We start from the raw sequence: 12,090 nt of genomic DNA, 5'->3' as shown, positions 1-12,090 counted from the left end.
AAATACAATGAATATTTTTAACCACACATGCACATGCCTTGGAGGGAACATGGATCCTCACACTCCGCACATGATACTAGGGCAGTTCTCACATTTGGGAGCTGTTTGTGCTCCAGATTTGGGCAGGTGAGGAGCATGCTCACCTGCTAAGCCCCAGTGTGGTTCAACAGGCAGTCCCTACCCAGATTCCGCCCCCAATTTCAGAATGAAATAGGAGCAAGAAACACTTCTTCCTCGCTGGGGCTTGACAGACGAGCAAGCTCCCTGACTCCAACCTTGCTTTTATCTGTATTTATTTTATTTTATTTATTTTTACATTTTATATCCCGCTCTTCCTCCAAGGAGCCCAGAGCGGTGTACTACATACTTGAGTTTCTCCTCACAACAACCCTGTGAGGTAGGTTAGGCTGAGAGAGAAGTGACTGGCCCAGCTAGTCTCGTGGCTGAATGGAGATTTGAACTCGGGTCTCCCCGGTCCTAGTCTAGCACTCTAGCCACTACACAACACTGGCTCACGTATGCATGATATTATCAAATAGTGGGAGTCCCCACAGCTCCCAGACTATAGTAATCCAGAGAGCAGCCTTATTATCTGACCTGACCCAGTATGGGCTCATTGCGGACATGTTCTTTGCACCCCTTTGAAGCCAAAGTCACCCACCACATGTGCAATATTGTAAGGATGATTGGCACGAGGCAGAGCACTTCACACAGCAACATCGACTCTGCTCAAGAAGGTTCTACATCTGCTCTCCCTTCCCGACAGACTACATTGATTTTACCACAGCTTTTTTTTTTAAAAAAAGGCACGCTAGTCTGAGAAGCTGATTTTTAATGCTGCCTTTTATTCCTGAATTTGTGAATTTAAGAGGTATTAGCAGCAAGAGAGAGATCTGAATATACGGAAGAAGCTCCTTTCATGTTTTGAGTTCTTTCATGACAGCCGGACACCCGGCTATGCAAAAATGGACTTTGTGATTTGTGACAAACACATCAAACGCCAGATAAATGTGCGGAAACCACCATAACCAGATAATAAAGGGGCATTATTAAACTATTCATATTAAATAACACATTCTGTGAAATGTTTCCCCCACGAATAATAAGAGAAAGGGTAACAATCTATGGCTACAATATAAATGTGTCAAATAAATGAATATTATTCATTACTATTGCCCTGTTATCTCCAAAATTGAAAGGCAATTGCTCCGAGAACAACCTTTACTGCATCGTATCAAAAGAATAAATAACACAGGCTGTCAAAAGGATATTAACTTGCCTGGAATGTCCATCCTTCACAGAATAAAGGGAAAAGCATCATTTGAAGATTAAACTAAGTCATAAAGTAAACTCGGGCTCATTTGCAAATTAATTTGGCAGCCCCTCCCCCACTGGGTCCTTCATAAATCACAGCTGGGGGGTGGGGGGTGGGGGGGGACACACTGAGTAAAGAGAAATAATGACAGGAATCATTTCAGACAAAGAAAAAGAATAAACCAGATGAGACCAGAAAGGCAAAAGACAATCATAATCCATATTCTTTATTCCTTAAAAAGAGATGACTTTCACACGCAGATATGGAAATGATTTCAAATAGCAAGGTGGTGTGGAGAGAGGCTAGGGCAGACAGAGGCAGAAGCAAGGAGACAATGGCATAGGATGCTGCCATATACGGAGTCAGACCCTTGGTCCATCTAGCTCAGGATTGTCTACCCGGACTGGCAGCGGCTTCTCCAAGGTTGCAGGCAGGAATCTCTCTCAGCCCTCTCTTGGAGATGCTGCCAGGGAGGGAACTTGGAAACCTTCTGCATGCAGATTGCTCTTCCCAGATGGGCCCCATCCCCTAAAGGGAATATTGTGCTGTGCTCACACATGCCGTCTCCCATCCAAATGCAAACCAGGGCAGACTCTGCTTAGCAAAGGGGACAATTCATGCTTGCTACCACAAGACCAGCACAGCCCCTGGCTGTCTTACAGTGTCTGCTCAGTTGCATGGATGGGCAGGGAATCAGCACGGGGCCGAGAGGCGCTCGAAGGACCAGACCTCGGGGATCTGGCCCAGTCCTCTGCCACTGCAGGGGGGTGGGGGCTCCAAACCCCTAGCAACTGTGCGTTCCGCTGCATGCTGGGTATTGTGGTGGCGGCCATCTGTTCTATTGGGCAGGGAAAGATGGGAGGAGAGTCTCCTGGCGTTAAGCTTCAAATGGCTCTGTGCCTGGCTGTTGGTGCCCAGCTCCGCTCCCCCCCCCGCATGCCTGAAGGGAGACGACTGAGCGAGGCCCCAACCTTTGGCGATGAAGCCCCCAGTTCAAGCCCCAGAGTCGGGGGGAAGCAACTTGTGAGGAAGGGCTGCAGGCCAGTGGAAGAGCCGAGGCTTCCCGTGCAAAAGGTCTCAGCTTCCATCCCTGGCAGCCTCTCCAGATGAATGATCTCTGCCCAAGATCCTGGAAAGCGAGCCAGATTGGCCCATCCGGGATGAGATGAACTCAACGCAGAGCCATCTTTTGTATGCACATGCTGAAGGTCAGGTAAAGTTGTGCCGTCGAGTCGGGGTCGACTCCTGGCACCCACAGAGCCCTGTGGCTGTCTTGGGTAGAATACAGGAGGGGTTGACCATTGCCTCCTCCCACTCAGTATGAGATGAGGCCTTTCAGCATCTTCCTAGATCGCTGCTGCCCGATATAGTCTGGGAAACATACCAGCAGGGATTCGAACCAGCAACCTCTTGCTCCCCAGGCAAGTTACTTCCCCGCTGAGCCATTTAGGTGGCTTCCAGTCCCCCAAATTAACAGCCTGCAGATGTGGCCTGCAGACACACGGAAGAAATACACTCCTGCAGCTAATCTTGCATGCCTTTCTTCGAAGAGAACCTCTTTTCTACTTCCCCGCTACCCATCTTCTGCTCACAAATATTTTAATGAGCTTACAATGCCAGGACAATTTAGATGGCTTGCGGTGATAGCTTGGCTTTATCTCCCAGCACCATATGCACCTCCAAACCTCTCCCTTTTGTTTTACAGCAGAGTGTGCATTTATATCTGTGTACAGACACCGATCTATGTATATAAATAGCCAGCCCAGACGGAACAATCTCAATTCCCACCCTATCCATTTTAATGAAAATGACCTTTATCTATGCTAATTCCCTGACTTTAAAATGCGACAATGCTTGCAAGAGAGAAACAAAATGGAGATGACTCATTTCTGTGAGCATCTCCGCATTATCCCCACTGGTAACTTCACAGAAATGTCTCTTTCTTCCTGTCCTTATTTGACGAGCCGGGAACTTGTAACCAGAACACTTGAAAGGTCTCCAGTTTTATATCTAATGAGAAGAAGGGGCAATCGTGTAGTTCTATTGGGAAAGAAGAGGGTCTTTTTTTAAAGAATGTGAAGGGGGGGCTTAAGGGGTAGCTCATGGGACTCTGGCCCCCAGTGAGTGGCTCAGGGCCCCAAATCTCAATAGCTACCTCCTTCTCGATTAGGGGGCAGGCAGTCAACTCTGCTGCTGCTTCTCCAGCCTTAACAATCACTTCTCTCCTCTCCGTCTGCTCCCACAAAGGTGCTGTGCTGGGGACACAGGAGAAGATACTCTACCTGCCAAGACATCACTGTCTCCTCTAGTTACCCTTTGGGGAGGAGTCAGATGTAATCATTCTTGGGGGGGGAAGAGTTGATCTATGGGAGGAGAGCTGGTCTTGTAGTAAAGTGAAAGTGAAAGTAGAGTGAAAGTGAAGGTGGAGTGAAAGTAGAGTGAGAGTGAAGTGAAAGTGAACTGAAGTGTGCTGTTGAGTTGGTGTCAACTCCCGGCGCCCACAGAAACCCTGTGGTTTTCTTTGGTAGAATACAGGAGGGGTTGACCATTGCCATCTCCCGTGCAGTATGGGAGGATGCCTTTCAGCATCTTCCTAGATCGCTGCCACCCAATATAGTACCAGCGGGGATTCAAACCGGCAACCTTTGGCTAGCTAAGCAAGTCATTTCCCCGCTGCACCATTAGGTGGCTGCGGTAGTAAGCATGAATTGTCCTCTTTGCTAAGAAGGGTCTGCCCTGGTTTACATTTGAAGGTCTGTGGTAGCAAGCATAACTTGTCTCTATAGCTAAGCAGGGTCCACCCTGGTTGCATATGAAAGGGAGACCACATGTGAGCACTGCAAGCTATTCCCCTCAGGGGATGGAGCCGCTCTGGGAAGAGCAGAAGGTTTCAAGTCCCCTCCCTGGCTCCTACAGTTGGGGCCAAGAGAGACTCCTGCCTGTAACCCTGGAGAAGCCGCTGTCAGTCTGTGAAGACAATACTGAGCGAGATAGACTAATGGTCTGACTCCGGATATGGCAGCTTCCTATGTACATGTGTGAGCACTGTAAAAAAATCCCCTTAGGGGATGGGGCCACAGCTCAGTGGAAGAGCATCTGCTTGCTTGCTTGCTTGCTTGCTTGCTTGCTTGCTTGCTTGCTTGCTTGCTTGCTTGCTTGGATGAATGAAGGTTGCTAGTTCCCTCCCTGGCCTCTCCAGGTAGGGCTGAGAGGCTTCTCCTTCTCCTAACCTTGGAGAAGCTGCTGCCAGACAGTGTAGACCAGGCCTGCTCAATTTCAGTGTAGACCAGGCCCTCCTGCAGATGTTGGCCTACAATTCCCATAATTCCTGGCTATTGGCTGCTGTGGCTGAGAATTATGGGAGTTGTAGTCCAAAAACAGCTGGGGGGGGGGCCTAAGTTGAGCAGGCCTGGTGTAGACAATACTGAGCTAGATGGACCAAGGGTCTGACTCATTCCTACATGTTCCTACGACCCTACAACATGACAGAGTTTAATTATCTGAAGGAGGTCTGGGAGCCTTGATTTTTTAAAGTACCTAACAACACCCCTCTTTGTACCCCACTTAGCACTGCTCCTTCACAACGCCACATTCATTTGACTGGGCCTCGGACAGAAAACATGTGCGCCGAGGTGTGACGTGCAGCTGAGTGGGTCATGAAAAAGACCATCGCCTTGTTTTGCAAAATTCAACTGTCTTAAAAAGCTTCATATTGTAATGGGGGATTAGCAACATATGGTGCCATTAAAACCAGTTCTCCAGTTTTTATGATCGCAGAAACAACACTTGTCCAGATTCTTTTCTTTTTTTAAAGTCATAACTATGCACTGAATACTCAGACACTGAGAAAATAATTTTTAATAAAAGCCCACTTAAAAGCAGTCTTCTTTACCATCAGACAGGAAAGCCAATAAAAAATGTGAGCGCCACAGAAGATCCTCTCCAACTGACAAGACAGGAATACACCATGATCATTGGTTCTGCAAAGAAGACTGCTACGGGCTATACTGCAACTTGATCAGCTGTGTAGTGTCAAAATGCTCTTTGCCAACATATACTCTGTATCATCAGCAGCTCGTCCTACCAGGCCAGGAGAGCATCAAACAAGGTGCAGCTACCTCTGGTTCCCAGCAGCTCCTCTCTCTCCCATCCTGAGAGCTGCACTGCTGACAGGCTGAGCCTGCGTAGCTCTACCTGATGAATGACCAGCCTGCAGGAAGAACAGCTCTCGTCGGGGTTGCTGCCCCAGGTGGGCACTTCCATGTCGAAGGGGTTGGGGTTCATCACAGCCCATATGGTGTCAGGACCCCAGATCCTGGACCTTCCCACTATGGGGATGAGTCTGAGAATTCTGGGGACGAGGCAGGTTGGCAACCAGCCGGGATCGAGATGCTGGCTGACCCTCTTGCTGCCAGTTCACTAGCTGGAGGCACACCCTTGGCACTGGAACACAGGGAGCTGCCTTCTCCCAAGTCAGACCCTTGGTCCATCTAGCTCAGGATTTTCCACACTGACTGGCAGCAGCTCTCCAAGGTTATAGTCAGGAGTCTTTCCTCTTCCTCTTCTCTTTCCTTCATCTTTTCCCAGCATGATGGACTTCTCAAGGGAGCTGGGTTTTCACATAATGTGTCCAAAGTATGATAATTTGAGCCTAGTCATTTGTACCTTGAGTGAAAATTCTGGATTGATTTGTTCTATGATCCATTGGTTTGTTTTCTTGACTGTCCATGGCATCCTCAGAAGTCTTCTCCAGCACCTAAGTTCAAACGCGTCAATGCTTTTTCTATCTTGCTTCTTCAAAGTCCAGCTTTCACATCCATAGAGTGTCACGGGGAAAACCATTGTCAATCTTTAGACTCCTATATTTGGTCTGGCTAGTTCTTAGCCGAGTTTAAGGGAGTGAGAGAGAGGCTAGGCCATTAGACAAAGCACAGAATCTGTTGTGTTTAATTGATTTTAACTGGCTGATTTATAATGCAACTATTGGGGATCAAGCAGGCTAAAAGCCTTCACAAGACTGCTATCTCAAAGTCATATGCAAGAACCTAAGTTTACTGCCTTCCATTCTAGGCACCCTTTATGTTTTGGACTGCATGCCTAGATTTGCAAACAGATCACCCAACTGAAATGTAAAAAACAAAGAGGCCTCTTGCGCTGAGCTTCTGTCTTCTGGTTTAGATTGCGAGACCCTAACCAGATGCATAACCACTATTAGGCCATCTTAAATAGATGCAGACTTGATTGCCATACGTGAATGCCGTGCATTTAAACGAGGTCCACAGAGTTACCATTTCCGCAGTGACATTAACACTCAAGGAGAACAAATACATTACAGTAGTTGCGATAAAAGGAAAAAGGACAAATGGAAAAGAGGAAATGCTGAAATGGAGCCAATTTTTAATTAAAATTATAAGGAGAGAAAACTAGAAAAGCTATAATGAGATTTCACAAGACAAAAAGAACTAACATTTCAGCTTAACAGCTTAATATCCCCAATTTCTCATTTGTGACTATTAAAAGTTATTAATTATACTTTGGGTTTCCATTCTTAAACCTGAATCAATAAAACTACCCCCCCCAAAGCTAATTTTTGCCATTTGAGGTGCAGAAAAGAAGCCCTTAACAAAATAAATCTGTTCCTCCTAGTTCTACTTTGCACCCAACCCCTCATTTCCCCTGTTGGGCTGTATTTTTGAAGGGTGCATCCTACTAATTTGTATATCTCACTCAATTTGAAGGTGGAGCAGATCCCTGATTAAACTGTGACCGTCCCTGCAACATCTCTTTAAGTCAATGCAAATCTGCAGCCATGACTGAGGGGCTCATTTGATCCTGGAATGATCAAGATGGAACTTCCTCATCCTCCCCTGCATTGTAAGAGGGAGCACTTTTAACTGGAAATTGGACCATTAAGAAATTTGGGCTGTAATCTTAAAACACACTCACTAGGAAGTAGGGATGTGCACGAACTGGTTCGTACACACCCGAGAGGCGCGGGGAGGGGGGGTGTTCTTTAAGGGACAAGGAGGGTGCTCTCACCTCTCCCGCTGCATTTCCCCTACTGCTGCTCTCCCCCAAATCGCTGCCTTTGGGCTGCAGCACACCTCCTTACAGCCCCAGTCAATATCATACTGGAAGTGCCTGACGCGCATGCACTGTTAAACCACATAGGAACACTCCATCTACTGAGTCAGACGCTTGGTCCATCGATGTCAATACTGCCTACACGGACCGGCAGTGGCTTCTCTAAGGTTACAGGCAGGAGTCTCTCTCCACTAAAGGAACTTACCCATCAATCCAAATCAGCGTCTGAAAATCCATCTCAAAATACCACCTTAGTCTCTTGGCCTTTGTTGACCCATTGGGGTTACTGTGTCTCCCAATCCCAATGGTCCCTTCTTGCCTTTATTCCCTGCCTCTTCTGGCCATGGGAGGAGGGGAAAGAGGAGACAGTTGCTCCCCCCCGGATTGAGACAGCTCCCAGTTAGATGGTTCAGACTCAGGTTCAGACTCAGCAGAGAACAGCCTTCTATTCTCCTATGTAATCTAGACACTTCCTTTACTAACCTTGTCACCAGGCACCCCACCCTGTTGCTTCCCTACCACCGTAGAATTCCTCCACTTGTTTTATTATGTGTTTAACTTGCATCTTGAATTTTGTCAACAGAAGTCAAGGGTGTAAAGACAGGTTTCTCAGGGGGGTCTCCCATCCAGGCATTGACCAAATCCAGATCTGCTTTGCTTTATTTATTTTTATTCATTTATTTAACATATCCGTATACTGCCCAAAATGCAAGTCTTTAGCAGCATTGCTGTATCACAGGCCGTGAAACCTCATTCTGTGAGTGCTCTTGATAGCCAGCTGGAGTTCGTACCCGTGGATAGCTGGAGTGGTTGGCTACTGGGGGCTCACCGGGGGGGGGGGTTGGAAAAGGAACATAGAATGTTCCTTTTAATGTAAACCGCCCTGAGCCTTTTGGAAGGGCGGTATAAAAGTTTTAATAGATAGATAGATAGATAGATAGATAGATAGATAGATAGATAGATAGATAGATAGATAGATAGAAACACAGGAAGCTGCCATATACGGAGTCAGACCCTTGGTCCATCTAACTCCATATTGTCTACAAAGACTGGCAGCAGCTTCTCCAAGGTTGCAGGCAGGAATCTCTCTCAGCCCTAACCTCGGGTTTGAGTGATAGAACCTCTTTTCAAGGTCCCAGAAAGAAACCTTCAAGGAAACGAGATGGAACGGGTGCCCTCATACTAGGGAATTGGAACGTTCCCCTTCTCGTGATCAGGTTAGTAAACCTGTATGTCATTTGTGCAATGCTCCTGCATAGGAAGAGGGAGGGAAGACGCAACCAAGAGGTTCACGCAGATGAGACAGTTAATCTCTTCTGGAAAGGTTTGTATGGTTATGTGCAAAAAGACAAGAGTATCTCTTCTAAACAGCAATGGGACAAATTGTGGAAATGGACATTGGACGTAACCCTCCCGGTAACCTGATGTGCCTTGAAATCCCCCACCCCCGAGTTACAGTACTACCTGCATATACTTCATAACCTTGTGGGTTTCCAAATCCTTGTGTGTAAATCTTTGTAGATATATCATGTACAAACAACCACTTTGTATATAATTGTGCTTTGGCAATGTACTGTATGCTTTGGTAGTTTGTTGGGTCAATTAAAAAATATTGTCCTATTTTTAATTTTTTTTTTAAACTTGTCCTATCTTGGAGATGCTGCCAGGGAGGGAACCTGGAACCTTCTGCTTGCAAGCAGGCAGAGGCTTTTCCCAGAGCTGCCCCATGCCTTAAGGGGAATATCTGACAGTGCTTACATGTAGTCTCCCATTCAAATGGAAACCAGGGCAGACCTGCTTAGCAAAGGTGACAACGCATGCTTGCTATTAGCTCTCCTCCCATGGACTCCATGAGAATGGACTCATGGGTGGGGGGTGTCCTCAAGGGGCCCATTTTCACTATCCCATTTTGGAATGTGCTCCCTATTGAAATAAAAGCCTCCCCATCTCTGACAATTTTTTAAAAATCTTTAAAAACGCATCTGTTCACCCAAGCTTTTAATTAAATACTATTTTAATAGTTTTAACATTGTTTTAAAATGTTGTCTTAAACATTTTAAATTGTTCAAATGTTTTAATTTTCTGCTGTCATTTATTTTAACTAATGTTTTTATTTTGGGGGTCATTTATTGTGTTAGCGAATGTTTTGATTTTTGTTGTTTTAATTTTTGTAAACCGCCCAGAGATGCAAGTTTTGGGCGGTATAAGAGTACGTTGTTGTTGTTGTTGTTGTTGTTGTTGTTGTTATTATTATTACATTTATATCCTGCTCTTTCTCCAAGGAGCCCAGAGCGGTGTACTACATACTTGAGTTTCTCCTCACAACAACCCTGTGAAGCAGGCTAGGCTGAGAGAGAAGTGACTGGCTCAGGGTCACCCAGCTAGTATCATGGCTGAATGGGGATTTGAACTCAGGTCTCCCTGGTCCTAGTCCAGCACTCTGACCACTACACCACGCTGGCTCTCCACGTTACACCACATTAAACATACAAACAAACAAACAAACAAAATATAAGCCAAGCTATTTTTTGAAAAGGGAGTGGGGAGAGAGATAATTCTGCTTATTCTGAGTCAATCTGAGGAGAACCAGGGATGGCGGGGGCAGGTGTGTGTGTGTGTGTGTGTGTGTGTGTGTATGTGTGTGTTGCCCATCACTAGCTGCCACTAGAAAGGTGGAGGCAGCCATTTGAGTGTGTATATTGGATATCCGCTCAGTTAATGTTAGGTTGAATCAGGAAGGCCCCACTCTGAATGCACGTGTGCACACACTGCCTTGATACTGCCGCCCACAACAAGACTTCATTTTGCAAACAGGTATTCAGAGAGAACCCTGGTTGCCCCCAGACCCCCAAAAGAGAAACAGGTTTCATATTTTTGTGCTGTCAAAACGTGGTTTCCGTTACTCACCAGCTGACAACCTTCCAAGGAGTTCACCAGCTGAGCGTTCTGACACGAGAGAATAGAACCCGCCAAGTTCAGCATGACGCAGACTGCCGACAAGAGCATGAAAAAGGTGATCTGGGAAAAGAGCAGAGAGAGAGAGCAGCCCAGTGAGCACTCGTTCTGGAAATCAGCAGGGAGTGAAGAAGGCCAGTCTCCTATACCCAACATGTCCCTGATTTTATTTTGCTTCCATGTGCAACCTGGTTAGCATGCTTTAATGCAGCTTTAGGCAACCTTGGCTCTCCAGCTTTTGTTGAACTACAACTCCCATCATCCCCAGCCACAATTCAACAACAGCTGGAGAGCTAAGGTTGCCTAACCCTACTTTAATGGGGACAGCAAAGAGGAAAGGCTACTAAAACTAGCCGACCTAATTCAGAAATCTGTGCAGTCCACTCCCCCAACTCCACTTTCTAAATCAAACCAATTAATATAGCAGCAACAGCAACAAAATATTTTCCTCCTTTGCTGATAAGAACATCGCTTTCTTTCAGCTAAACATCATCATAGCATCTTCAGTAGCATTTAAGATAATCGTGCTTTTCCATGGAATTTCAAAGTTGTTTAAAGTAAAGCTGAAGATTGTGTAGAGAAGCAAACAGAAATAGCCATAGCACAGAAACAGAGTAGGGCTTCTTGAGCAGCTTAGTTTTTGCCATTATGATTATCATTATTATTTGCTTTTCCAAGTTATGCAGATGTGCATTCAAATATATCCGGAGTTCATCACTCCATTGCATAGGCATAATCTGCAGGCTTCATCTGCCAAGCATGTTCTTTATGCCATTTTAAGGTTTGCTTATTAAGTCTTGTTTTCTTTGTCAAATGGGCTTATCAGCTCTGAAAGTTCATTCATTACAGTAATATTTGCTTTGGGTTTCCAGTTACATTGCTACTGCGTTCTGTCCTATCAATCATTTGTTGTGCTAGTAAAGCACAAATCACCCATTTCAGTTAAACCCATGCACTCGTGTGCCCTGTGCCCTGCAAGGCTGACTAGTTTGAAAGGTGGGATACAAGTCCTTAATAAGTATAATATTTATTATTAGTAGGCTAAGCCAGGGAGTCTCAAACGTAGGGCCCCAGATGGTCTTGAACTACAACTCCCTCCATCTCCAGCCACAAAGGCCATTGTGGCTGGGAGTTGTAGCCCAACCACAGCCAGGGATCCAAGTTTGAGAACTCCTCATGGCTTGCCTGAGATGAGCTTTGCCTCTTCAACTGCCAAATGCTCCCCTGTCCCCTATAATTGCCACTATGTAGGGGGCCAGGCACACACCCATGCTTGCCTTTATCTCAAGAGTGCAACTCCCACAACAACATTCCTGGCCTTTGCTTCTCTCTGTCAGTCCCTCCCACTTCAAGGTTGAAACTGGAGGCTGTCTGTGGCCAACAGTTGGCTTCCTGAAGCCAGAAAAACAAATTCACATAATGAAGCAAATAAGCACCCTAAGTAATTGCATGCCATGTGATTCCAAGCCTTGGGACATGCTCTTACCCCAATACATGGACTGAAACGGAAGATTCCAATAAGCCAAGAAGGACAATTTCCAGCCATAACGAAGCATGGGAGGAGAGCTGGTCTTGTGGTAGCAAGCATGACTTGTCCCCTTAGCTAGGCAGGGTCTGCCCTGGTTGCATATGAAAGGGAGACTAGAAGTGTGAGCACTGCTGCAATATATTCCCCTCAGTGGGATGGAGCTGCTCTGAGAAGAGCAGAAGGTTCAAAGTTCCAATAACACAGAGAA

At 46.1% G+C, this 12,090-nt stretch overlaps 1 protein-coding gene across 6 annotated transcripts in view; it reads right to left on the bottom strand.

The window, feature by feature from the left end:
- The window catches only part of ENTREP2 (endosomal transmembrane epsin interactor 2), a 314,260-nt gene that overhangs the window by 72,787 nt on the left and 229,383 nt on the right, over positions 1–12,090 (bottom strand). For all 6 annotated transcript variants that reach the window (XM_053273181.1, XM_053273176.1, XM_053273177.1 and 3 more), the window contains exon 3: positions 10,307–10,417. In XM_053273181.1, coding sequence (XP_053129156.1) covers positions 10,307–10,405 — 99 coding nt within the window. In that variant the 5' untranslated portion in view covers positions 10,406–10,417. The remainder of the gene's footprint in view (positions 1–10,306; positions 10,418–12,090) is intronic.

Source organism: Hemicordylus capensis, chromosome 10, assembly GCF_027244095.1.
Source record: "Hemicordylus capensis ecotype Gifberg chromosome 10, rHemCap1.1.pri, whole genome shotgun sequence".
NCBI lineage: Eukaryota > Metazoa > Chordata > Lepidosauria > Squamata > Cordylidae > Hemicordylus > Hemicordylus capensis.
The sequence above is the reverse complement of the archived record's forward strand: the minus strand, read 5'-3'. Positions and strand labels throughout refer to the sequence as shown.